The sequence below is a fragment of the Rutilus rutilus genome, assembly GCF_951802725.1.
Source record: "Rutilus rutilus genome assembly, chromosome: 12".
Taxonomy (NCBI): domain Eukaryota; kingdom Metazoa; phylum Chordata; class Actinopteri; order Cypriniformes; family Leuciscidae; genus Rutilus; species Rutilus rutilus.
Genome location: NC_140217.1, coordinates 9,698,000 through 9,725,607, shown reverse-complemented (window position 1 = coordinate 9,725,607; position 27,608 = coordinate 9,698,000). Strand labels below are relative to the sequence as shown.

The following is a 27,608-nucleotide window of genomic DNA, read 5'->3' as shown; positions in this document are numbered from 1 at the left end:
TCACCAAATCACCCAATGTTGGTATTCAACTGACAATCAGTGTCTTTTCATTAATCGCAATGGTTCGTCATGTCCAAATTAGGAAAGGACTTCTGGTAAAGAGACTTGGCAAAAGATGCAAAGTTGTTTTGAGGAATTTTAATTTGATTTGACTAAACAAAGCGGCCAACTGCTGGAATGAGAACTGCGAGGACACAATTCTTCCAACAATGAGAGGCCTTACATAATATTCAAGAATTAGGAAATCGTGCCATGATGCTACATCAATACAGAAAAACATCTCAAGTAACCATGTCTAGACATCTTTCAAATTACATTTTGAAAGTATTATTGCCGTTCTCTTTATAGTTATGAAATTTATCTTAGAAATACCTTATCAAAACTAGTTTTTCCTCAACATAAAACAACTTATGCACTTCGAACAGGTAAACCGAACCACCTGAATGTGAAAAGTGAACTTGTACCTTTCAAAACCAATGAACAGTCAATGGAGAAGATTTGCATTGTCAGTACAAACGCAGAAACCATTCCCCACATCGACATAACTCTAAAATCTCACTGTACTCACTTTATAATGCGTCTTACCTTGTTCCTGTTGGCTCAGCAGTACTGCGTGAGGTTTGTTAGTGGGGTCTGACTACAGTTCCTGGGATTTGGGAAGAAGAGTGGACCCTGAAGGAGAAGGATGCTCAGAAGTAGTCTCTTGTGGCGAGCAGTCTGTGCATGGCTGTGTCAATGTCCCTCCCTTTACGACTCAATGGAATCTGGCTGTCATTGGGTGACGCAGTCTCATTCTTATTCCCAGTGGCGGAGCTGAGATTCCCAGAGATTCTCATCCCCATTGTTTAGAAAAAAAGTGTTGTTTGGCTTCTAATTCTGGGTGTGAGCATTTGATTGTGAGATTGATGAGTTGGTTGAGACGGGACATTCAGTTTGAAAAGTGGCGCCCTTTATTTTGAGCTTTTTTGAAAACGTGAGATTTCTTGGTGTTCTCTTACTGCAAAGTTGTGTTTACCACACTTAAATAAGGATAACACACTTTCTGACAGGTGGATATTAGTTTTCCACAGTCTAACATCTCACTGAGACGCCAAATAGTCATCCTCCTCAGAATCTGTTTGTCATGTTGGTTTTGGTTTTGGTTTTGGTTCGTTCATGTTTCATGTCTTTTTTATTTTGTAATTTAGCTTAGTCATGGCAGAGAATGTCTAATAAGGCGAGAAGTTTCACTCTCAGTACACTTCCGGCTTCTGAAATGGTTGCAGTTCCACTTTGATTCCATATGAGGGCGCTCACAGGACGAGTGCAGAATGAATGGAGGTCTATCATGGCAGTGTACCCATCAAAATCCACTTTTCTCAGGATATAATTTTTTGTCTAGTAATTTGAATATTGTATTCAAAAGGAGATGCAAAGAAATTACACATTGCTGGGTGTTAGATTTTTTAGAGTCACTTATTTGCTTTAAAAAGTATTTTAAAGTGTCAATGACGTCATGCACATCATACGACCAGAGATACTGATTTACGGAAATCCTTCAGTCACTTTGGTGCTTTCGCGCTCTGCACTTTCTTTTCTCTCCAGGCATCGACAACACAGCTGACACAGGTAAATACACGTGCTAGAAGAGTTTTTGTTTTGTTTGTTTCTGGTCCCGCTTCGGATGCCACGATGCCATCAAGCGGTATCTCTGGTCGTAATCAGTCCTTCACTGACCAATCAGCGTTCATTAGCAGAATGCTAGCGTGTTATGGGCAACAACAACTCAACCTGTAAGAAATCGAAAGGACATAAGTACTCGTTCATTCAACTTTCGACCTATAACCCATGTTGAACTTGCAAAACCTACTATCGAATCTGAGATTTCTCAACGCCAATCGGGTGAAAGAGACAAATTTAGCCGTCTAGCCCCATAGACTCCCATTCAATCTGCACTCATGGGCGATCGCCCCCAGTGGAACTCTGGTGGAACTACAACCAAAATTCGGTACAATAGGGAGTGGGCAGCAGGGGGGAAGGAATTCGACCGGAAGTTGAAGTCGGCCGCGTGCCGCCATCTTGTAGCAGAACTTCACCTGCAGTTAGCATCCCATTGACTCCCATTCATTTTGGCGTCACTTTGACAGCGAATAACTTTACATCTGAGGCGTTTAAAGACTCCATTTGTCCATTATTTATTTCTAAAGAAACACGACAATGTATAAAATGCTCCATTACCTTGTAGCTTATGTTATGGCCCCGTAGAAGCAGTTTTTGTAAAAGTAGGCTAACGATTGCGTCATAACCACGCGACTCTCTGTCGCACAGTAGAGAGATTACCGTATGGACAGGAGGAGAAGCTCGCGGGCAATCGGGGGGACGTGGAGGCAAAATGACAATATAATTAATCAGAATACCTAGCAAAAGTTGCTCCTGCTCCAAGCTCATGGACAGCTCCTACTCACACTCTCCGTCTCTGCAAGATTCGTAAGGGAATGATTCCGATTTCTCTTGGCACAGCTACTAGAAGACAGACGGGATGCTCACGTGGTCCGTGTAACGCTTTGCACGGTTTGAGTCTGCGCGTCAGGAAAGGAAGTGCTAAGAAATCGCTAAAAATGGGCTTCACTTGTCTCAATTGAGTTCCAATGGGGTCGCTGTGTCCATTTCTTTTACTGTCTATGGTGGGCAGGCTCTCCGTAGACGGGCTCTGGTCATGGTTTCCTGGTTTGTCATGTGATTCCCTTGCCATCATGTGATCTTGTCATGTGCTTCCCTAGTCTCATGTGTCATGTTCTGATTGGTTCCTTGTTGATTATTCACAAGTGTGTCTTGTTAAGTCATTAGTCTTTGTGTATCAATAGCCCTCATGTTTCCATTGTCTCTTGTTGAGTATTGTTCCCCGTAACTGCTGTTGGAGAGTCTCATGCATCTAGTCTTGTCAGATCAAGTTCATGTTTTTACGTTTATGGTCATGTTTATCGACTAGTTTAAGTTATTGTCTTGTTTTGTTTGTTTTAGATAATCTTTAATAAAACTGTGCTTGGGTTCAACTGCAACTTTCCTCAGTGGATCTGTTACACAGTTTTTGTCCATTCTAACCCCCCATGTTTTATAAAACTGTACTTGGAAATAATATAATGTTACAAATAAAAGGCCACTTAAAGGGATAGTTCACTCAAATTAACACTGTCATTTACTCACCATCATGTTGTTCCAAACCTATATTAGTTTCTTTCTTCTGCTGAACACAAAAGCTGTTTTGAAGAATGTGAGTAACCAAACAGGTCATGGTAGCCCCTGACTTCCATAGTATTTTTATCTTTTCTTCTGGAAGTCAACTGGAATGGCTACCATAAACCAACATTCTTCAAAATATCTTTTGTGTTCAGAAGAAACTCCTACAGGTTTGGAACAAAAGGGTGAGCAAATGAGGGTGAAACAACATGGGGGTGAGTAAATGATTTTCATTTTTGGGTGAGCTATCCCTTTAAGTGTACATTAAAGTACATTTAAAATTATTTTTTCAGTAATCTTTTGTCATGCTTTAAAAAAGTGTAATTATTGTGATGTTGACTAACACACTATAGCACATGTAAAGTACATGGTTTTAGTTTGAATAGAAGTGACGTTAAAGTATTTTAGTTTACCATAATTGCTTGTCAGTAGCCTACATTCAGCAGTACACTTTAACCATATTGTCAAGTAATTATGAAGTTACATAATATACAGGTAAGTGGATTAAGAAATTCTCTAAAGTTAAGCTAACTTCAATCAATTTAAACTAAAATATGTTTTCATTTAATTGCAATTAACATTTAGTGTGTCTAAAACACTACATTCATTTAGCATTTAATCTATTCTTTTAGAGTTTTCCATAAGTATTCTTCTTTTTTTTTTAAGTCAGCTAAAGTGTACTTTTTCACAAGGGTCTATACTATAAATTCTCCATAAAAGTACTCAATATCTTAAACCAGATAACAGGCTTCTGATGCATTGCACAGTCATGCAACACTGTCAGAAATAGGGGTACAGTAGGAGTCCATTTTTGTCCCCCAAGGTACAATCTTCACTAAACTGGCAATCATGCCATCCAATATTGTAAAGATATTGCAACAACTTCTACAAAGTCTTTAAAGAAGCCAAAAATGGGGTCTCAGAGAGGTCGAAAATAGAACGAGGCATCCATCAGTCATTCTACTTTCAATTAAGTCTTATAAAAGTGATGAGAATGCTATTTTTGTTTTCTTTGATAAAGAATGAACCATCACTGACGTGTCATTTCCTGCCAGGCATAAGATCTTTGTGGTGAGTAAGAACTGCATCTGGTATTTTACCACTGAGAGAGATGATATCTGGGAAACCTATGATCAGCAGTAGCAAACAGCAGACAAATCAACTTATGTAAACCACATTCAGCAAGATTAAGTGTACTGTGTGTGGGAAACAGCCTAAGAAGAACCAGCTTGTGCTACACCAAAACACCAGTTACAAAAGTTTATTAAAGAGGCATTCTATAAATATAAAAATGAAAAAATATATTAAAACACTTTGTATATGAATACATAAAACATTTAGACAAAATATATTAGATAAAAAAAAAACAGTACAGTAATTTAAATAAATTTACAATAAAAATGACTGCTGCTTAATAGTGCAAAATACACAAATACAGTATAGATAATACAGAAATGCACTATAATTAAAATAAATAGTTAAATAATTCCATCTTATACATCAATATTTAACATATCATGGTTTCGACCCTGTCTTAACAGTGTCTCTTTGACCTTATTGCCATTAGTCTTGTAACTTTAAAATGGTTCAAGAGTAGAAGGTGCCTGATCTACTTTACTTAAGTGTTTACTTTCAGCCCTACTCTAATGCACAGGCGTGTATTTTTCAAGTGAAGCCCACAACCTTGATTAGAGTTGTGTTTGATTAAATTGTAAGTGGAACAAAACTATCCATACTGTCAGCAAAGGCTAGCAGGAGATTCTGTAAGGGCATATGGCTTCTGGATGTTCTCCATGGCACCTGAAAACAAAGGAAAATATTGTTTTAATCTACTGGCACACTAAAGCGTTTGTGTGAACACAAAAGAAGATAACTCAAATGAACAAAAATGGTTTAACTGAAAATATTGAATTTAGTATCATTTTCTAATATGTTCCTACAAATTATTATTATTTAGGCTATTAGAAATCATGCTATTCTATGATGTAATATTTTTTAATTTCTGTAATTCCTGTAAGTTCTGACCTGATCCTTAAAAAAATTACGGTTGATGAAGGCATTCTGAATTACGAAAGTTTTTATTAAAAACGTAAACGTTGTCAAAATGATCCCTGTTCACACGGATCCGCAAAACGACTGAAAACGCTGTATTCTCCTGCCAGGCCAGTAGTTGGCGATGTCACTTTGTAAAGAAACACTCTGTACCTATAGACTGAACACATAATATGCATGCAAATGACGTCACAGTGTTCACAAATTTGAGACGATAATGGTATCGTTTTTTTAAATGTGCACTTTGAAACACGGTTTCAAAAGTTCGTTTTTTCAGGCCCCCAAAACGGTGAAAAAAGGGACATAAAATGTTTGCGTTTTTCGTTGAAAAAGGTGTTGTGTAAATGGCCCCTGTTTTCTTTGTCATCGTTTGCCTTAGCTCTAGTTACTCATCTGTTGTCATGGTTTCTAATTAGTACCTCACCTGTTCTCTGTTCCATTGATTATCTTCCTTCTGTGTTTTTATCCCTCAGTTCACCTCTGTTCATAGTCTCATGTTAATGTTACATGTATTGTGTTTGTAAGATTTCTCTCTGTTTATTAAAGACTTGTTTTATTGTCCATTCTGTGTCACGCATTGTCTTTTAGATTACGCTACAGCCAACCTGTGATAGGAAGCTTGTTTCCACCATGGAGTAAAAAATATATATATAAAGGTAATTGTGACTTTTTATCTCAGAATTTATATCTGGCAATTTGAACTGTATAACTCGAAACTGCGAGTATATATCTCAAAATTCGGAGAAAATAAGTCAGAGATAAGATAAAAACTCACAGTTCAGATTTTGCTTGCAATTGCAAGTTTATATCTCACAATTTAGATTTTTTTTCCCAGAATTGAGAGACATAAACTTGCATGTCTGAGAAAAAAGTCAGAATTGTGAAGTATAAACTCGCAATTGCCTTTATTTTATTTTTCCGCAGTAGAAACAAGCTTCTATATATGCAGTTGTTACCACATGAAACACATTTTAAATGACCTGACAAAACATTTTTTCACAGTGTAGACTAACTGAAGTTTCACTTTGATAAGAATCGTCAGCAAAGTATCTTCCTGTCACACACACACTCCCCACATGGCATGAGTGCAGTGCACACACACAAGATGCTTTTGATGATGGAGAAATGATGCGTTTCTCTTGTGGGTAGTGTATGCCCATATCTCTCACAAACAAACATATTAACACACCTCCAATTAGACGCACTTCCTCTGTGATGAGTGTCTGAAGCTCCTCGCGTTTCTCTGTAAACTGTCGCTGTTGTGTGGTGTAAATGTGAGGGGGAAACACAGAGAAAGAAAAAAAAAGTGTTAAGCAAAAGGAAACCAACTTTGTTCACGATTCACACAGTTCCCCAATACAACATAATTACTGTAAATAACTATTGATACGCATACGCAAAACAGAGCCAGGATAAGAATGATTACGAAGTGTTATAAAAATGCACTTCTGTTATTAAGAAATGGTCAATATTTTTGAAGAAAATCACCTGCAGAAGATGAAGCTTGCCAAGCAATTGTCTCTGCTTTTCTGTAGCACCTCTGATAATCTCCATCCTACGGTCCACAAAAGAAGACATAAAGATTATATTCAGATCAAGAGGCATTTACAATGAAAACTAGGGTTACTAGGTTAAATTTGAAAATTTTAATTTTTTTCATGGAATATTGCAATATTTATTATTAATATGTATTATAAATATGTGCACATCATTTTTTATTTTTTATTCATGTGTCCTCGTAATCTTTCATCAAAATAACTTCCCCTCCTGACATCTCTTCTCTGACGAAGTGTTTACTGGTGCGAAGGCTTAAATTGTTCTTGTCTGAGTTGACGTTTCGCTCTGATATGTCACAATATGAAAGAAAAGACTATCACAACTTCTGTTTCATTCTGACTTTAAGTAATAACAATACAACTTCTACTATTCATTTAATTACTACGGCTTTGGATTGTGCCATTATACACCCACTCACACACATTCTATCATAGTGGCAGCTTTTGTGACAGAATGAATACAAATATTGTGATATTGTAAAAACATTGTAATAAAATCCTGTTAAATTGAATGTAAAACTATTTGGATAAATGTATATATATATATATATATATATATTTACACTGCACAGGTTAAGTGAACCGATTAACAGGTTTTACTGTACATTACATGTACATTACATAATAATTTATCCAAATGAGGAGAGCAACAGAAGCAAGCAAACCAACAATAGGGCAAAATTATTTATAATCAACATATCCCTGCTACATATGCAAGTGCTGTGACTAGTCCCAGTTAGTCTGGCACAGTACAGCAGAATTTTTACAGTCAGTGTATTTAACTTTTATTTAAGGTTTAACATATCAAATTGTACCAAAGTCAATAGTGTTTAGTCTTACATTAAGAAGGAGGACTTCTGAACCAGATCCTTGATCTGCTGCTGAGTGAATCCAGCAATATACACACTGTTGACTGTGATAATAACATCACCTGAGATGAGAGACAAAGAGATTTTAGCAATGAGTAAGTGTGAATGACACTGGTTCTTAACAGAAAGTGGGCAGGTGTTTTAACTCACCGGTCATTAACCCACTACACTCTGCGAGACTGTTCTCCTTCACCCAACACACACCTGAGCCCAAATCCTGCTCAGCGCTGATGCTTCTCTCAACACTGCCTGTCTATGGACAGGGAATAAAGATCCAATCAATTCATCATCCAAAATCCAATTATCCTCTGACAGATAATAAGCCCTCAGGCAGGCATGTAATGCTTGAATGAATGGAGAAAAAAGGATGAGAAGAGAGAGAGGGATAGAAGGTGGGCGGGTAATAAGGTTACCTGGATGTCAAACCCAAAAGTTTCATTTTCTTTTCTTCTTAAAACAACAGTTTTCCTGTTAACCAAGAGAGAGAGAGACATGAGTAAGAAAGAGACAGAGATAAACAGTCCAAATCTGAGTTGTGCATGTGGGTTGAATTTGTGTAGACTACTTAAGATGTTAATATATATATATATATATATATATATTTGTTTGTTTTTACCGTATGCACTGCTCCGTTGTCTTGTCTTGGGACTGCAGAACCTAAAAAAATACACCACAATAGGTCATTATTAAAATAAGTAATTTAGATACTAGATTAATATATTATTTATATAATAATAATATAATTAAATATCAATTATAAAATAATTATTAGAATCATAGAATCAACATTTAAAAAATAAAGTCAAAAAAAAAAAAAGAGTAGTCACTTACGTTTCTTTTATGACTTTTTTCATCTTTGCTCTTGGTTGTTTGTTTATAATCACTAGTGTTCTTCTGTGTTTTGTGTCCAGTGTTCAACAGGTTGTTTGTCGCGCAGCTGCTTTTCCCCAGCAGTTTTCTTATGTATTGAACAGACGCTGTCATCTTCAGAGTGTGTGTTGCTGACATCTCTGCTTCTGAACGTCACTCCTGACTCCTCCGGCTTTTACACGCGCCTCTGAACGGATGTCACGTGACAACAGTAAAGTCCCCGGACGGGGCTTCACTACAAACTTTTGAATTTACTGTAAGTTTGTCAGCGCACAATTATGGAGAATCGTGTTTAAAATCACCTTTGCGACTTGTTTAAAACAAACTAAACGGCTGCATTAACAAGGTCAATTTAAAATCCATTAATCAAATGATAAATCTGAAACTGAAAAAATAAACAATTGAATTTTTTTTTTTTTTTTGGGACGTTTTGCGTACACTTATTATTTAAATAATTTATTTAAAATTGACAGATAATGTATTCCATACGTTAAAACAGAAATAGAGAGTTAATAAAAATGAACAACAGATTTAAATTTTCAAATAAATAACTTAATATAGCTAAATGCGGCTTAATTTATTAATTAATGACTACGGTTTTAAACTGCCGTCAACAAACAAACAAACAAATTAGATTTTTTTGAATAATAAAGTTTATGAAAAAACTCATTATATCAGCCAAATCTCTACTTCTCAATAATATTACATGTGATGTCATGTGTTTTTACCATAGACTGTAAAAAAAAGACTGTTTTTACCATGGTTTTCACTTGAAGATTGTTTCCCTGATAGTACTGGTAGAAATGGGGGAAATGTCATTAGAAATGAGAAGGATACAGTTATCACTGAATGATTGGGCTAATTTACAAGGCCATAGTCAAGAGCATCCAACACAAGACACTTTAAAGCCCTGTTGGAAAAAAAAGAGAGGAGGAAAACGAAAAGCTTCAGATGGACAGTGATACAGAAAGCAACAGAACTTAAAGTTAATCAGTTAAAAGTTAGTCCAACTATACCGCTACCAGTAATACAACCTTGGTTACTTTCAGACGCCACAGTAGATTTTACGAAAAACAAGGATAAGGAATGTAATTCATGTAATGTGCAGACATATATTAATGAGTAGGCTACCACAGCTATGTTCAGATCTACACAGACGCAGAGATAAGATAGGAGTTGCTTTTACTGTTCCAGAGTTGTTTGTTCAGACTCAAGTTCATCATTGGCTAGCTTACAATACAGTCATTCGGGAAGTAGATCAGACATTTTAACTGAAATACAGCCAACATTGAACAGAATTCAAATGATGGGACTTACAGTGATTTTTATGGGTACTCGCACATATTGGTATCCAAGGAAATTAAATGGCAGATAAGTCAGCAAAAGAAGCCATAAAGAGCAACGACATTAACTTAAGTGTAAGTCAAGAGTATTATTAAGGAAGGGTTGAAGGTAAGGTGGCAAAAACAATGGGATATGGAGAAAAAAGGTTGATGGTTTTACAGAATTCAAATGAAAAGTGGAGAGGTGAGATAATAATATCAAGGATGAGATTTGGACATACAAGACTAAACAGTACACTTTATAAAATGGGTAAACATGATACGGGAAGGTGTGAATTTTGTGGGCAAGAAGAAATGTGGAACATGTTGCTATACTGTCAGAAATACGAGCCTGAAAGAAGGATTCTAATGCAAAATCTAGAAAAAAATAATAGATATTTTACTAAATAACTTGGGAAATGAATGTTATAGTTTTATCTTTCAGTATCTTCGAATAACTAATTTGTGGGAGAGGATATAAAAATGTCATTTTGATCCACACTTCATACCAGTCGGTGGTGGTAATACACCATTTTGTTGTTTGTCAACCGCCAATAAAATCTCAAAGAAGAAGAAGAAGAAGATTGTTTCCCATCCAGTAGGTGGCAGGAGAGGCGCCTCAGTCCCGGTTCAGAGCGCAGTTCAGTCATATGAAGAAGAGAAATCTAGGCGTCCCCCTTCTGCGTGCTGCTAGTTAACACGACGTAAGCTTTGTCTTTTCCACGTCCTTTTAATAGCCTCAGCTAAATAATAACGATGTAATTGAATATTTAAATATTGCTCTACATTTAGTTTTTATCTGTGATGTCTGTAATTTCTGTTTTTACAATCTGCGCATATAATTGGTATGTTTTGTATAGATGATGCGTATGGTGGTCCTGATGCTGCTTTTGTTACTAGGCGACCAGGTTGACTCGCGAGCTAACTAATAAACAGGAATAATCCTAAGGGAACTACCTAAAATAACCACAGTGTTTAAAAACGTAGTCAGTAGTAGCCGCGTTTATTCGCTTTGGTAAGTTAGATTGCTGCCGATATACGTTACGGCTGTCTACGCAACGGAGCAATGGTCTGCGCTCAATATGTCGAGATGACTCTGACAGTATTTCGCAGTTTAATTGGATGATTTAAGAACGCATTAAATGAGAACCTTCTATTTAGAATCAATGCTAAGCACTTAATTTACTCTTTCTGCAATTGCAGTGCTATCTAACCAACGATGACCACCAAGACACCAGACATGGATGCCGAGCCCAACTATCGCCGGACAAAACCGGGTAATGGCCCTTGTGAGCAACAAATTATACCGTTGTTATTTTTATTTTTTTATTTTTACAGACCACTGTAGGCTTACATTACTGTCACTTAAAACATATAAATATTGTATAAGATTGAAGGAAAAAAATTGTAGAGGCTGCTCACTGCAGAGCCATGGGTGGAGCTCCCCCTCTCTGGATGTAATTTTGGCGTAAAATGGATGGTGCTAGAAGGTCCAGCCACACCCTAACCTTACCCATAACTCTATCCGTCCAGCCAGTAGATCCACATAGGTGGAGCTGGACTAGGTCAAACTCATCCCATGACGTCCAGAGAGCTGGAGCCGGATGCCATTTGGCTCTGCGATGAGCACCACTTGAATAATTGTGCAAATATTATAATTTCATTTTAGGTGTTAGATCAACTCAACATGAAGCTTCAAATGGAGCTTCTTCTGGACCCTCTTCACAGATTCCAGGTTTGTCTCAGACTGCCGACGTCACTCCTGAGGAAAAAACTAAAGGACGGCGTGTAGGAATTCAGGCCTCTGACTCGGATTATGTTAAACTTGCAAAACAAGGAGGACAGAAGGGTAAATGTGTCTCACCTGTATAGATTTTATTTTTATATTTGTCATTAACTTTGCTGTGATTCATTACATGTTCAGAATAGCGTAGTAGTGTAGTATTTATGTACAGAACGACTACTGCTTTTACAAAAATGAACACAACGTGATAGTGACAAATTTGACTGAAACATACTAATCAGTGTGTTACCGACTGATTTGATTCAATAGCAGTCGACTTGATTGACTTTGAAAGATGTCTATAATTATGGCCCTGCTAATCTTTCAATTCTCCTGCAGGTTTGCTGTGGCACGATGATCCTGTGGAATCAAAACCTAACAGTACCTACAAACCTTCTAATTGGTTCTCTGGCTTACCCGATAATCAAGATAGGTGAGAATTTGCAAGCCCAATAAGGTGCCGTTTTGTACATAATTTTGGTTCGACGAAGGGTCCAAGATTATAAGACACCATCTCAATTTATTACAACTCATTGGCCTGGAGAAAGAAGCTATGCATGTGTCAATTAGTTCTGGTATTTAAGGCATGGCATGTTCAAGCAATTCAAGAATATTCTAGTCCGTATTAATAGGGTGACATGGAGGACTTGCATTCTTCTCTCAGAAGAAATACAGGGGTTTGTAGAGACATAAAAGGGTAAACCCCAATCCATCCAATCCATGGTGGTATAAAACTGGGGTTCAATCTTTTGATCTTATGCTTGCAGAGGAGATAATGCAACTACCCCTGATGGAATCAGCAAGAGTGAGTCTAAAGGGGCCTTACAGCAACTGGATCCCCCATTTGGAACTGATAACTGTTCAGCCTGGGACAGGGATTCTGGTAATGACAAGGTGAATGGATTAGCACAGACCGTAAAAGCCATCGTGTATTTGAACCTTCCATTCTTCCTCCAGCCATCATATTATCAACAATCTTTCAATTGCCATCTTGCCATCTTTTTATTTTATTTTTTTGCCATGCAAAATACATTTCTGCAAAAACTGGGGTCCAATCATTTTTGTTTTCCTTTGTTGTGATTCTGCGTTTTACTTTCTTGACTGGTTGACAAATGCACAGACCATGTTCTCTCACAGGAAAACAGGAGTTTTGCAAATTACCTTTTGTGTTTTCATGGTGAATTTTTATACATACAATTTGATCAAATTGCATGCTATGTGGCTACTCAGTTGGGAACACTAAATACTGTAAATATTTGAGAATCATTATTTAAAATCATTTGCTTTTCGTTACAGGTGCCTACCATAAAAGCAAATAGTTTAAAGGATTAAGGTTACTAAACAAAAAGACTTTCCATGGCAAAAACCAGTTTGACATATTTAACTATACAGAACTGGTTCTTTCAGAATGCTGACTCAAATGACTGTTGAAATGGCTCTGTACCCTGTAACATTAGATCTGCGGTTCTCACTCCATGCCTTTTCATGTTCATCATATATACAGGAAACTGAATCATCTTATTGCATTATTAGTCATTTATTATTCTTCCTTCATGCTTCTTTCTTTTTATTAATGATGTTCTGTATCTGTGAGTTTCCTTTTTTATTGCTGGATGGAATTATTATTTGTGAATGAATCACTTGTTATGATTTTCATCGGCAGTTTTTTATATCATTATATTAAATTGTGAATTAATATTAAAAATCGAATGTCCTCACACAGAATGTCAACAATGCCACATCGGAGATGCAGAAACTCTCCCTACAAGATATTGACGAGGCCAACAAGTTCAAAAAGACGTATGTTTCTCGCTATTTTTTTTCCAAATGCACATTAATAAATATAAACTCTTGAAATGGTTTCAGTCTATATTAATATTTGATAATTGTTTCTACACTGCAGTTCCCATGATAAGAAGAAAACAGCTCCAGTCAGCATGTCCAAACTTTTAAGCTTTGGTTATGCCCAGGATGAGGATAAATCTCCCAATGATGATGATGATGCTTCAAGTGAGTCTTCCTGTTTTTTATTATTATATCATAAGTAGTTTGAATTTTGCATTGTGTGAACCACAATTACAGAAGGAGGCAGCTGCAGTGCTGCTTGGTATGAAATGCAGTAAGCATTTTTTTCAAACACTGTTGATATTTTAAATCGATACCCAAACAAACACACCCCTACCCAAAAGAAACACACCCCTCCCTTCATTGCTCCACCTCAAAATAACAAACATGCTATGTAACACAGGCAACGACTAACAGCCGGCACATCACACAGCTTGCGCAAGTATGGATAAATCAGTTGTGATTCAACAACAGCAGCAGCAAATCATGGTTTTGTGAAACCGCAAAACCAATGCTACTTATCGAGCAGAAACAAAGCAACCTCAGCTTCAGTTCCCTTTCGAGAGTGGTCACTTGAACATTGTGTAGCCCAGCTACGTTGTTGGAAACCTTATAGGATAACGCCAGTGAATTAACTGGCCAATTGACGCAACTATGCAAATACTGACGAGCCTTCGGGCAGTATAAAATGCAGAGGGGGGAGATTGACGTCAGAATCTTTTCCTTTGCGCTGCCATCGTTAAAGACGATGAAGAAATTTCTTGACTTCTTCACTGCATCCGATGGCTACTTTTTGCAGGATTTTGCATTGCCTGCCTGGGCCTGGCCCATGCTTAGGCCGCTTTCTTGGAATCCAGCTGCGTGCACTGCGTTGACCTGATGGTGCGCGTTTTGAGATCCAGGAGGGATATTGCTTGTGGCATTACGGGGGCGAGGCCCCTGCCATCGTCCTCTGCTGTCGCTCCATTCCCCAGTCCATTTCTCCGACGAGAGCCTTCTGCACCTTCTGCCCTCCACCCATCATCACGGACTTTGTCTCATTCGGCTCTGGCAGAGACTCCATGTCCCTCTCGGTGTTGAAGAAAGACTGGGCAGTGTAGGAGCCGGAGCGCTCCGACACAGAAGGCCCCATAGACCTTCAGGAGACCAGAGGAGCTTGTCAGGGTTCTTGAGAAAGGCGGTTATGGAGCTGTACCTCGCCTAGAGCGCTCCCCGGTCAGCGCGCGTCCATGCCTCTTCACAGGCCTCCTTTTCCCACTTGGACGGGGCGGAAGCCCACGGCTACATCTGCATCCCCCCCGTCGGGGAGACCATCGCCATGCATCTGTGCACTTCCCTGACCACGCTGGGCGCGGATCTCACCCTGCCGCCCAAGCCGTGCAGACTGACAGCTCACCTTGCTGATAAGGCCTACGCATACGCTGGCAAAGCAGCGTCCGCGCTGCACTCTATGGCTGTGCTCCAGGTCTCCAGGCCAAGCTCCTACAGTCCCTGGACAGCGGCAACATGGACGCAGACGCCATGAAAGATATGCGCAAGGAAACGGACTTTGTGCTCATGGCAACAAAGCGCTCCGCCCAAGCCATTGGCCGTTCTATGCGCTTCATGATGTTCCTTCACTGGCACCTATGGTTAACCCTAGCTGCCTTTAAGGACTTGGACCGTAAAGCGCTCCTCAACGCTCCAATCACTCCCTCTAGCCTCTTCAGTGACGTGCAAAAGCCACAGTGCTCGTTCCAGCCACCGTCGAGTTCCCGCTCTTCATTGGCACCCCTCTGCGCCCAGGACCTAGCGCTGGTTTTGAAGGTTCTCTCTCTACCCCGTTCGAGCACTTGGATTCTATTGCTCTTAGGGAGCTCTCTCTCAAAACTGCTCTGCTTCTTGCCCTTGCTTCGGCTAAGCGCATTGGAGATTTGCAGGCTCTCTGTGAATGCCGATTGTATTCGTTTTGTACCCAGTGACTGTTGTGTCACTCTCTGGCCGAGACCGGGCTTCGTGCCTAAATCTCTTTGTACTCCCTTTAAGGCGCAAATCATTTCTTTACCCGCTTTGTCTTCCAAGTCGTCAACCTCGCATGACTGACGCTCAGAGCGCTGTTTGCCCTATAACTTTGCAGAGTTATTTAGAGTTATTGCTTTGTTGCTGGCTGGTCTTCACAAAACACTTTCGCCAGGTTTTACAAGTTGGACATGCCGTCTTTGGCATCTCAAGAGCTTTCGGTTAGTGAATAACCTCACTTATTTCAGGGTTATTGCTAAATAACTGCTTCTGGGCACAGTCTGTTACCGCTTTAGCTGTTGACGCTGTGCATTTCTATGTGCATACTTATATGTGCTCACTGTTGTTGTGTCTGCCCTGTATTCAGTGCAGCCTGTTCACTATTCATCTGATATGCAAATTTTGGTAGTCCCTGAGCTAGCATTTCATTGGCTTAGCTCCACCTACCAGCTCTGAGCACTCCTAGCGGCGTCACCATTTTTTTAGCTATATGCTTTTGTACTCTGTGATTGGTGTAAACTTTGCCCTGTTCTTCGTCCCTCTCACGGTGGGATTGAACACGGTTCCCACAGTGTAGCTGGGCTACGCAATGTCAAAGTGACCGCTCTCGAAAGGGAATGTATCCTATTACTGTTGTAACCTCGGTTCCCTGAGATACGGGAACGAGACATTGCGTAAGCTGCTGTGCTTGCCGCTCAACCAGCTGTGCAAGTGTTCAGTCTTTGATTCTGACGTCATTGTCGCCTCTCTGCATTTTATACAAGTGTTTGCATAGTCGCGACAATCGGCCAGTTAATTCACTGGCGTTATCCTATAAGGTTTCAGGATTTCTATGAAGGGGAAGGGTTCCCACAGCATAGCTGTGCTAAGCAATGTCTCATTCTTATTTCTCAGGGAACTGAGGTAACAACAGAAACCGGAGACGTTTTCAGGCCTTCCCGCTCTCTAACGTCTCTCCAGCGCTAGTCTCAGCCTCTGACGCCCACTGACCGTTGTCTTAACGTCTGATTGTTTAAGGCCCACAAAATGGGAAAAACTTTGGGAGTTTCGAAGTTGACATCTGATTGGTTGAATTCGACAGAATTTCCGGGAGATGTGTGTGTGCGTTCTTTAATGATCTGCCTGAAAACAAAGCCGTCGGAACGCCAAACCAGAGATGGCCTTTTTATTCTGAGATATGAGGGTCCGTGCGTCCACCATGGAAGAAACCGTAACGGCTAACTTGGATCACGTGTGCTTTGATAACCAATCACATTACAGCCTTGATGTCATTGAATTTCTTTCAGAGTTGTGCGACAGTCAATCACTGTTTGCGGATACCATAGAAATGAATTAGAGAAATTTTAATTTAAATGAAGTGCCGTAAACGGAATCATACCGGTTTCGCAATTTTCCGCAACTTCTATTATAAAATAGCATTTTTTTCCAATAGATCAATCCAAAACGAATTGACATCCATTTAAAAAAAACAAAACAGCCTCTTGTCTCCTTCCCTGCATACGCAGCGTTTGCAGGCATTACACTTTTTTTGGCTAAGGCTTTGGCCAAACCCCCCTCATGGAAGAAGAAAGCCTGTTGATGCATTTCCATTACAGATTTGCGCAAAACTTTTGCGATATTTTCTAAATGTCGATAAAAAAGCTATTGCAAAATGACGGCGCTTCCATTAACTGATATTATGCGACTAAAACGTCATATTTTTTTTCTCTCATGATAAGTCATTCCAAAAATCATGGCAATGGATGTTGGTAGGTTTATGTATATCCTAGCCACCGCACTAGCCATTATATTTAATCGAAGGAGACGTAGGAGTGTTATCAAAGCATTAATGGCAAGGAAAGCGGCACATATGAGGTGTTTCTCTCTCCTATCTGCTTCGAGGTCTTGATAAATTGTTGCATTTTTTTTTTATTGTTTAGAATCCAGTATTCCTGTGATACTTTTGTCTTTTATGAGTTTAATAAAGAACTCTGTATCGTCTTCTGTCCAAACATACCGTGCCTTCTTTAAAGAATAATCGAGTTTTACGTACGCCAGGTGACCTAAAAAGTGCTTCCATTGCAGTTTTGCGAAATATTCCTTTTTTGAATTGCCTGAAAAACCACCTCATGCGAGCGTAAAAATTTGTTTACGATCTATGGGAGTTTTTGCTAAATTGACGTGTTTCCCGCGGGCATATTTTTAATTCGCAATTTTAATTTGCGCAGTTTGAAGGGTAATGGAAACGCGGCTTGTGAAACTGTGACAATAAACACTTATCAGGATCAACTAAACGCTGGATTTTCAAAAGTATGTGAAGTTTGCGGTGCCATTGTTGCAGTAAACTTGCAGTACAACATTCCTGAATGAATAATATATTAGATGCACACCGGTCTGTTATCATAGCTACATCAACTTTACATTTTAACGCCCCTAAACATGACACGGGACAAAACAAACTGTAATTGGTTGCTTTACATGTCGGTTAATTAGACGATCCTCTTGGATGGTCCTTAGCCAATGAATGCTGTGATGGAGTCCAGACCTTCTGTCGTCAGTCTGAAGGTCTGGTTACGCAAGACTACTCCAGCGCTGGAAAGCTTTTCCGAAATGAATGCGGGTCCTAGCTCTTGCCTGATCGTAACCCTTCTTCCAATTATATTCCTCTGACGTTTTCCTCCTTGGTAATATCTCAGCCATCTCTCTTTCTCAGTCTTTCTACAAATGTCCCTCTTTCTCACTCTCTCTCCTCCCCATCATGAGCCCCCTACTGCTGATTGGCTGAAAGAGTGTTGTGGTACGCGGCCTGATTGGTCCGATCCACTATGTACAAACACAATATATATATATATATATATATATATATTTTTTTTTTTCAGCACACACAAAGAAAATATTCACAAAATTGGTTGTTTGGGTGTTGATTTAAATTTTCAACAGCATTTCTCAATAAATGCTTAATGCACCTTTAATGCATGTCAAATTATGTATGTATGAAAAATTAATTTGTGTGCATTTTGATATTTTAGGCATTACCTCTGAGCAGACAAGCACCATTGCACCAGAGGATGAATTGGAATAAAAGACAATGCCCCCCAAAACCCTTCTTCAAGAATTGTTGTTCTCTTGTATCCAATAGCTCCTTTGCATCAAACACCTGCTCTCTGCTTAAAGCAAAAACACTATTTTTCTTCATTGACTAGTTTGTGTCAGGCTCACATATATATGGTGCTTGTGATCTGTATAACTAACCCTAGAAGGAAGGAATATTTGTCAAGTCCCTAAATGAAAACTACAGGTTATGTGCACTACAAAATACATCTTAGATGCATTGAGCATTGATGCCAAGGTAGAGCTGATTTTCACATTCATTTTTCACTTATACATAAATGCTCATGTCATGGCGCAATAATGTGCCAAAACTTTAGGAACATTGAAGATAACACACACATTTAAACAGATAGGATGTACTTATGCCACGTTAAACAGCTCTTTCTCACCTCACATTACATGACAAAATGTGTTAGCTGCAAACATACATTATTACTTCAGCAAATCTCTGGTTTGAACACTTTTGAGTATTGTTATGGTCTAATAGTTTACTAATTGAGTACATGATGAGCACACAAGAAGGCCATCTTACCATGAATTATTACATACAAGTAAGGAGATGCCCTTTGAGAACAGGAAGGGGGTTTAGGGAGTTTGTGATTGTGAATGTCTGTTATTAGTATTAATGTGTTGGTAAATAATAATCTCAGTTTCAGTTGTTTTGTTGTTAAATGCTGTATAAGTTATGTTTACACTTGCTGTTCATGCCTATAAATGATAACTAAATAAAATTGCATGTGCATGAAATGCTTGCTGTTTGTGGTCATTGTTTTATAGGTCAGCCTCACAGGATGAATGCACTGTTATCCTTATAAGTTTTTACTTGTTTAATACATTTCCGATATTTATGTGTACAAAATTTTCCAAAGAGGAAAACATTTTAATGCTAAAACTAAACAGAGAATAAAATTGGTAAAAACGACATTAATAATATCATTTATATTTCATATAATTTGACATGCACTAATAATTTAGTATAAATAATTTAGTGTATAAAAAAAAATAATAAAAAAAGACATGCACTAATGTTCAAAACTTGGTATTTTTTTTATGTTTTGAGAAGTATTATGTATAAGTATTGATTAAAAATGCAATAAAAACATTGTGAAATATTAATACAATTTAAAATAACATTTCTATTTTAATATATTTAAAGGTTTCCTGTGATGGCAAAGCTGATTTTTCAGCAGCCATTACTACAGTTTTCAATTTCACAGAAATCATTCTAATATGCTGATTAGTACATGCACAAGAAACACTTATTATCAATGTTGAAAAAAAAGTTGTGCTGATTAATATTTTTGTGTAAACCATGATGGATTTTTTTTTTCTGGATTCTTTGATAAATAGAAAGTTCAAAAGAACAGCATTTATTTACAATAATCTTTTCAATCTTTTAAACATCATAAATGTCTTTACTATCACTGAATAAAATAATATAATCCCAAGGGGATGAGAAACAGGAGTTTCTGACTTCAAGATGTTTAATTTTAAAACTGAAAACAAGCAGGAGTAGTTAAATTAAGGAACATTGCAGTAAAGGCTTCAGGTTAGTTTCCAGGTAGCGGTGACCCATACAGGATATGACAGGCCAACTTAATCATCATACCACCCTTGACTGGGGCATTTAACTTTCAGGATCTGCAATTAATCTATTCTGCAAGTCAAATGGATGTTAGACATCTGCTAAAAGCCACATGCGGACATTGTTAGAAGCTGAACAGGTTGTAGCCTACTGCTCTTTTATGAGCTGAAGAGCTGTGCCTTTTGTACAGAAAAAAATTCACATAAACCCTTCTGTGGATGAATTTGTTTGCTAATTATTTTATATATTTTGACTGCTTAACACTGGTATCCACTGGTATTCTTTCGGATGGATTGGATTGGACCTGGCATGACAGTGGGCTGAGGTAGGCTACCTGAGAATCACTTATAGTCCCACATGGTTCATAACAGCCCTGGTTGTTGAACATTGGCTGGCTTCTAACAGGTCCAAGACTCAATATGTGTGACTGGTTGGCAGAACATGAGAGGAGGCTAAAGGATGAGCCGAGGTCCAAAAACTTGATGGGTAAAGCAGAAGGTGAGGTGAACTGAGCTCAAAAAGGCTTTGGTACTCCATCTGGCAGAACGGGTATTTTGCTTACTCTGCACCTCTTAAACAGTTATGTAATGTGTGGGAATTTATTGTTGTTGTTTTTTTCTCAGTTGCCATTTGTGTTAATTATAATAAAACGAATTGCGAAACCTTTGTTTTCTTAATTATTTAACTTACAGATAACTCTTTATTTTATACAATTTGATTGTGAACATTATCATCTGACAGAAGCAGTTAGATCACTCCCAATGGGAGATGCCCTTTTATCCACACGATGGCAATGTTGCCTAATGTTCATTTTGAAAAAGCCTTTAGAAAAACGTTTTTTTTTAATCATCCTACAAAATATTTATGATGCGCTGGCTAGTCTTCGCCAAAGTTATGTGGACTTTGTTTAACCCGAATACTTTTGAAATCCGACCAACAGAAGACTAAATAAAATATATCAAATCTATTCAAAGTAACGAATTGTGGGCGTTAATGCGCACCACGAGCAGATGGTCACTCATGTGACCGTTTAGGGATTGTTGTTTTCGCTCTGTAACCGTATTTTTCAGTTTACTTCGATGGGAACTCCATTTTTTTAAATCAACTCCTGTTCGACTACATGGCAACACATTCAAATGCCCTGAAACAGCATCTCTCTATGTGGAGCGTCTACGTCACGCGCTCTGACCCTCTTGCCCAGCGCGCGAGACCCAGCCGGAGCCGCCCGTTCATCCATCGCGTGAAAACACCTTTGGAAAGAATGTCATCCTATGATTCTTTTACAAATGGATTTATCGGTGTCCGTGAATAATTTGCATTTCGGCGGTTTTGCGGTAAGTCCTGGCGATTTCGCGCAGCTCCAATGGAGCGTTGCTAACATCTGGCGCGCGCTGGCGGCGGGAATTCATCGCTGCTTTATCGCTATATCTCGTGAATCTCTCATTCAGTCAAATTCAAAACTGAGCTGTAATAGACGCTGTGGTTAGAGCACAAGCTGAGAAACTGTTCTCTTTCCTGTCGATGCCTGCTTTAAAGCTCATTCCATCTGTCTTTCTTCATTGCAGTGATTAACTATGCAGAAAATATGCATTTGTACTATAGTTATGCTTACATAAATGGACTGATGGCCTTGTTCAATGCATAAAGCTGAATAACTTGATCAGGTGTAGTGTCGCGTCCACCTCTAATGGAGATACCTACACCTCCCATCATCATCTCTGGTCCATCTTCTGACCCTGCATGGCGCATTTAGTCCATATGTTCATCACCTTCTTAACCTGGGCAATGCATTGCATGTTGCATTAGTCAGTTGCATTAATTGTAATCCTTGATGACATGTGTTATGGCACCCTACAGCCCAGTATCCCACAGCCTTCACTGTGAGGTAGGCTGGTCTCCATTATGACTGGTAGATGCTGTCACTGGGACTGAGGCTGGACCACCTTTTAGCCACTTTTCCTTATGCATAATTGAGCATCCCTCTCTGTCCTTGCTCTCAACTACTGCTCTAATAATTGGAGCTCGACAGAATCCAGAAGAATTCTGTGGTTGTTTGGAGTGTAATGACAGTGTGGAATGGATGCAGTTTCAGCTGCCTCATCATATTGACCAGAGTTTAGATTGAATGCAGGCTTGCTGCTGTGCACCATCATGTAATTGCTGCTGTGCGGTGATTTGCTTTGAGCAGTCCACAATTACAGTATGTAAAGATTGCAGGGACAATGCAACATGATGCAGTAAGACGTGGTTCCTCAGAGACTGAGCTGCATGTCTTTACACTGCATTGGCATGTTATGTGGTCTGAAGAAGCATCCCAGGGACTTGTGTGTGTGTATGTGCATTTATAATGGCCAAGGCCAAGTTTTGCTATTCATTAGAAGTGATGGAATGACCTCTCTGAGAGACGTGGTGGTAGTGGTAACTACACAATGTCAGATGATTCCTATAAGTAACAGTTTATTACTGTTTCTTGGTCATCGCGGCTAATAGGATGGTTTGCTTGTTTCCTCTCCTCCCTTCTCCTCTGTATTTAAACCCTGTGCTCTGACTGACAGCAGCATCTTGGTAAATCCAGTGTGGAGGTGGGTGGGGATTTTAAGGACTTCTAAAGTGGATTTTGGATTTTATTTTTGTAAATGCCAGCACAGTGGGCTACTGCCATTTATGAAGTTTATCAGCTTTAAATGATTGGATTATGTATGTATGCGTGTGTTTTGCACATTAGTGATGGCAAGACCGATTCAATTCCGTGAACCGGTTCTTCTCCTGACGGTTCGTTTCAATGAACCAGTTAAAAAAGAACAATTCCATGGTTCTTTTACATCATTGTGCAATGACATCACTCTACATATTTAAAAACTTATAATACTAATATACGTTGCATGCACTATAAACCAATGGTCCTCAACCAGGGGCCTCAACAACCTTCCAAGGGGGCCTCAAGATGACTTAAAATTATTTAATTAAAACAAGCATTTAAATGAGCTAAAACAACTAAAAATAAGATATGTTTTCATTATTTTATATATATTAAAAAAATTATAGAAAGGATGTAAATCTTTCTAGTTATGCCAAGCTGTTAAATATTTTATTGGGTAGAAATTGTGAGTTGGGCTGGGCGATATGACAAAAAAAAAACTATCACGATATATTTTTTTTCCCGCTAATTATTACAATAAATATCTTTCAAAGTTTAAATGGTGAACTTTTCACAAATTAACATTATATGTTTTGTCTCTTTAGAAATGCACATTTGACAGTAGATGTAAATTTATGTTCATTAACAAAAACAGTAGCATCTATAAAAATGTTAACCTCATTTTTATAGGTCCAAATTTTTATACTATAATTTTGCTCTAAGCTCACACAGTGTGTTTTGCTGATAAATGGACTTACTGCTCAAACGAGCAGCTCTGTTTCGTTCCGCTTTTGTTGCGTGCCATTTAATGTTTCATGGTAGCGCTTATCAGTGCCTGTAGGTTTAATTAGTTTGTTTTCAAGCTGTTCTTTGGTCCAACAACCGGTCTAGTAACAGCCACCTAGTGTATCCTGACTTTAAGGGTGTACTCACACTAGGTGATCTGAAGCACATTTGACCCCCAAAGCCTAGTTTGTTTGACTAGTGTGATCGCTCCGTACCATGCCCGGGAATGGTTCGCTGAACCGTCCCTGGCCCGCTTAGAAGAGGCGGGCCAAAGCACTGTTCAGTTGGGCTCAGGCGAGGTACGCATATGGTGCGTACGGAACAGCTACTACTTTTGTGTGTGCTACTGTCGTCATTACGACAGCAAACATCTTCTATTACTTCTTGGACAATACACTTTTCAATTAATTCAATTAAATCGAGTATATATACGTGTTTATAGCGGGTCTGGTGGTTCTCACTGTATTGATGAACAGGAATTGTAATTTGTAGTTAAAGTCCCCCTGTAGTCAATCATTTTATTCCTTAAAACTCATCTTTGATCACCAAAATGACATTTAAAAGTTTTTTCCTTGAATGTATATAGCTTGAATGTAACTCTACATCCTTGCCTCATTTAGTATACGGGGTTCTATGAATAATGCAAATTAGCCCCACCTCCACTCACTCACTCCAGCTCAAAGATCCACCCTTTGGCGATCACACGTTGACCTGATTGGTTACAAGGTAGTTTGTGACGTCAGAAACACCAGAGATTTCACCAGAGACCGCGTTTTTGAGACTGTCTTTGGTTCACCGCAGTTTTAAGGAGAAAATACTCATCAATGGTGTTGACTTATGAATTTGCACATGATTTGTCTTAAAGCATATTAAAAACACCACATAGACATATAAACAACATTAAAAGCTTGATTTTCACCACAGGGGGACTTCTAAGTCTAATGAAAAATATGACAGGCCTACATTGACAGTAGGATCATTGCGTAAAATGCGTACTTCTAATTCTAAATCTTGAGACCTTCACTTGCAGTTTTTAATAATTAAAAAATATCAGAAACAAATATCTGTAGTTTACAGTACATGTTTTATTCGATAATTGCCATTAACATCACACCAGGAGATCCTCTGTATCCTCGGAAAACTTTGACAATGGAAGTTTTTTACTGTCAAGTTTTTACATACAAATATTTATTAATTTGAACTAATTAATTTTTGAACGAATCAGTTTATTAAATTATTCAAGTCAAATCTATTTCTATAACACATTTAAAAGCAACAGAGTTGCACCAAACTGCTGTACAATAAAACGTTGAGCATATAAAAGGGAAGCGGTAAAGAAAAACATGCAGCTTTCAAAATATAAACACATTAAACACAATACAATCTCATCAATGACTCATCCTGAACAAATTGGTTGAGTGAATGATTCAATGACATTCACTTGTAGCCTTGCATTGCGTTGCGACGTACACTGTGTGCATCTTTTCCACGAATATTAAGTTTTCAAGACAACGTCTCTGAAACTTTTGAAAACCCAAAAGAACACAAGAACGCAACGCATGATACGCATCCCAACACAAGAACGCATCCCAAGAGTGCCCACAAACACATAAAGAATGATTGGGCTCAGGTGAACTCTTAATACGGGTTAGACGACTAGTCAATTTTGAAATGTGTAGTTTTTGCGCTTCTAATCTTATGTTAGATCTAATCTCATTCCGTCTAATCTTAGTACTCCAGAACATCCTATTCTTCAAAATATCACTTTATGTTATTTGCATGATCTGCTTTGACATAAAAATGCAGGTAGACCAAGCTGAAAAATAGGCTGTTCTTGTTCTTGTTCGTTTTATCTAGCATCCAGGAAGAAGAAAATAAGTGCATCTGCTGATCATACTATTTTTTTTGCTGTTGGTTGGGGGAGGGTACTGGAAAGGGAACAGGTTGTCTTGTCATGCTGTTGCATGCTGGGATGCTGGAACACACGTTGGAATACATCCCTTGTTGCCCTGCCGTAATGCTGCCAAGAACTCCAGGCTTTCTTTGCCAGTCTAAAAAAAGTGCAATGGACAGAGATTTCCATGCCGTTTTCTTATACACCATAAACATGAAATTAAAAGTGTCCCTGGCCTGTTTGCTTGCTTTATGTATGTTCCTGGTCCTTGTGCACGATTCATCAGTGCACATTATTCCAAAGAAATAAAGTTTGTCTGCAGAATATTTCATCAAATTGTACATGATGATTCTTGAGGATGAACTTGACCTTCAGCTTCTGCATCTCAGTCAAAAAGCCTCCTTAAAAGTGGATGCAGCTTGCAGCATGCATTTCATGATTAAATGAATTCCCAGTAGATAACATCAAGTCCTGCCACATTAAAGAAGTAAAATGTGTATGATTACTGTGTTATGTTGACTTCAAGGAAGTCACCTTCACTTATATATCAGCTAGGTCAATTACTATACCAAAATTTGGTATGGGTATCTGCATCATTCTAGTGTCAGTCCCACAAAGTACTGACTCTTTCACGTTTTCTGTTTTGAAATATTTTTAATGCATTTTGATTAAATATTGTCTCAAATATACTCTTTAATTTGTATATGTTTATATATATTTAATTTAAATGTAATATTTATTTAAAATAACTGTTTTATCTATTTTAATACATTTTAAAATGTAAATTTTTAGCAGCCATTTACTCCAGTCTTCAGTGTCACGTGATCCTTCAGAAATCATTCAAACATGCTGACATTTCCTATTATTATTAATGTTAAAAACAGTTTTGCTGCTTAATATTGTTGTAAAAATCATGACACGTGTTTTTTCAGGATTCTTTGATAACAAGAAAGGGTTTATTTACCTTTTGTAATATAGGTAATACTGTCACTTTTAATTTGATAGAGTATCAGTGATGGTAAAAGCTGTGTGTTTGTGTGTTCATGTGTGTAGGGGGAATGCCTACTCCAAGGCAAAGCCCAGTGGAGGAAAGGGAGGTGCTGAGTGGTGAGGGAAGATCCAACAACAACAACATGGCGACTGATGCCACCACCACCAACCTGCTGGCTTCTGTTAAAGAGCAGGTATACCGCACCGTTTCCATCTGCTTGCGTCTGGCTGTAGGGTAGCTGTAATCTAAATAGCAGCTCAAACATGAGTGGCTGCAGATTGTAGATGTATTACGTCAACATTGTGCTCATTAGTCAAAAGTCATATTTGCATTATTAATTCTTAGGTGTGGAAAGCTCGCTTTGAGGACACACATATCTAGTCTACACTGAAGTTTAGAGCTGATAACCTTGTTTCCTGCACAGAGTGATTTTATTTCATTTTATTTTATTTTCAGCCAATTTGTTTAAGAACAAAATTCCTATTTACCTGTTTCTTCACATCAAGTTTACACTGAATTTGAGAGCTTATAATATCTAATTTAACCAAGTAACTTTTTATTTTATTTTATTATTATACATTTTTATTGCCAATTTATTTTATTGTTTTTTATTATATATTTTACTTTATTTATCAGCCAATTTGGTTAAAGTCCCCCTGTAGTCAATAATCTTATCCATTAAAAATCACCAAAATGACATTTAAAAAAAAATGTCCTGTAAAAAAAATTCTTTATGCCTTAAAATAGCTTGAATGTAACTCTACACCCTTGCCTCATTTAGTATGCGTGAATCAGTGAATATGCAAATTAGGCCCACCTCCACTCATTCACGGCAGCTCAGAGATTAACATGGTCAATTTACTGAGGTAAATGCTGCACAATGGTGTCTCTCTTTACAACGTCGATATATTGCTAACTCTACCCGATTTTTCATATCAACAAAAAAATATACCGGGATAACCTGCCATCTCTCGAGACTCCCCTGCTAGTTCACTGTTAATGAAATGCTAATGGTTTGTCTTAAGGCATATTAAAAACACAGCATAGACATATAAACAACATTAAAAACTTGATTTTCACCACAGGGGGACTTTAAGAACAAGATTCTTATTT

At 38.2% G+C, this 27,608-nt stretch overlaps 3 protein-coding genes across 11 annotated transcripts in view; 2 read left to right on the top strand and 1 right to left on the bottom strand.

Moving 5' to 3' along the window:
- Window positions 1–4,461: 4,461 nt before the first annotated feature.
- Window positions 4,462–8,724, bottom strand: LOC311301162 (cytohesin-interacting protein). The gene is made up of 8 exons (XM_084426081.1): window positions 8,525–8,724; window positions 8,310–8,350; window positions 8,107–8,161; window positions 7,844–7,946; window positions 7,665–7,755; window positions 6,757–6,823; window positions 6,458–6,524; window positions 4,462–5,016 (listed from the first exon to the last, which is right to left on the bottom strand). The coding sequence occupies exons 1-8, from the start codon at window positions 8,699–8,701 to the stop codon at window positions 4,955–4,957; spliced, it is 663 nt and encodes a 220-aa protein (XP_084282207.1). The 5' UTR covers window positions 8,702–8,724; the 3' UTR covers window positions 4,462–4,954.
- A 1,738-nt stretch (window positions 8,725–10,462) lies between these two features.
- Window positions 10,463–19,348, top strand: cUnh7orf57 (chromosome Un C7orf57 homolog). Of its 7 annotated transcripts, none has more exons than XM_084426079.1 (8): window positions 10,463–10,589; window positions 11,089–11,162; window positions 11,555–11,620; window positions 12,008–12,101; window positions 12,436–12,562; window positions 13,392–13,468; window positions 13,572–13,678; window positions 18,520–19,348. In XM_084426079.1, the coding sequence occupies exons 2-8, from the start codon at window positions 11,105–11,107 to the stop codon at window positions 18,570–18,572; spliced, it is 582 nt and encodes a 193-aa protein (XP_084282205.1). In that variant the 5' UTR covers window positions 10,463–10,589; window positions 11,089–11,104; the 3' UTR covers window positions 18,573–19,348. The 7 variants fall into 7 exon arrangements, with proteins under 7 accessions (XP_084282205.1, XP_084282202.1, XP_084282204.1 ...); XM_084426076.1 differs by having other exon boundaries at window positions 11,555–11,734; XM_084426078.1 differs by having other exon boundaries at window positions 11,089–11,174.
- Window positions 19,349–21,171: 1,823 nt separating this feature from the next.
- Window positions 21,172–27,608, top strand: part of pkp4 (plakophilin 4) — a 35,289-nt gene continuing 28,852 nt past the window's right edge. For 2 of the 3 annotated variants that reach the window (XM_084426688.1, XM_084426686.1), the window contains exons 1-2: window positions 21,408–21,520; window positions 26,558–26,688. In XM_084426688.1, the coding sequence (XP_084282814.1) occupies window positions 26,648–26,688 (41 nt within the window). In that variant the 5' untranslated portion in view covers window positions 21,408–21,520; window positions 26,558–26,647. Of the gene's footprint in view, window positions 21,521–26,557; window positions 26,689–27,608 lie in introns of all 3 variants that reach the window. The other variant, XM_084426687.1, reaches the window with a different exon arrangement.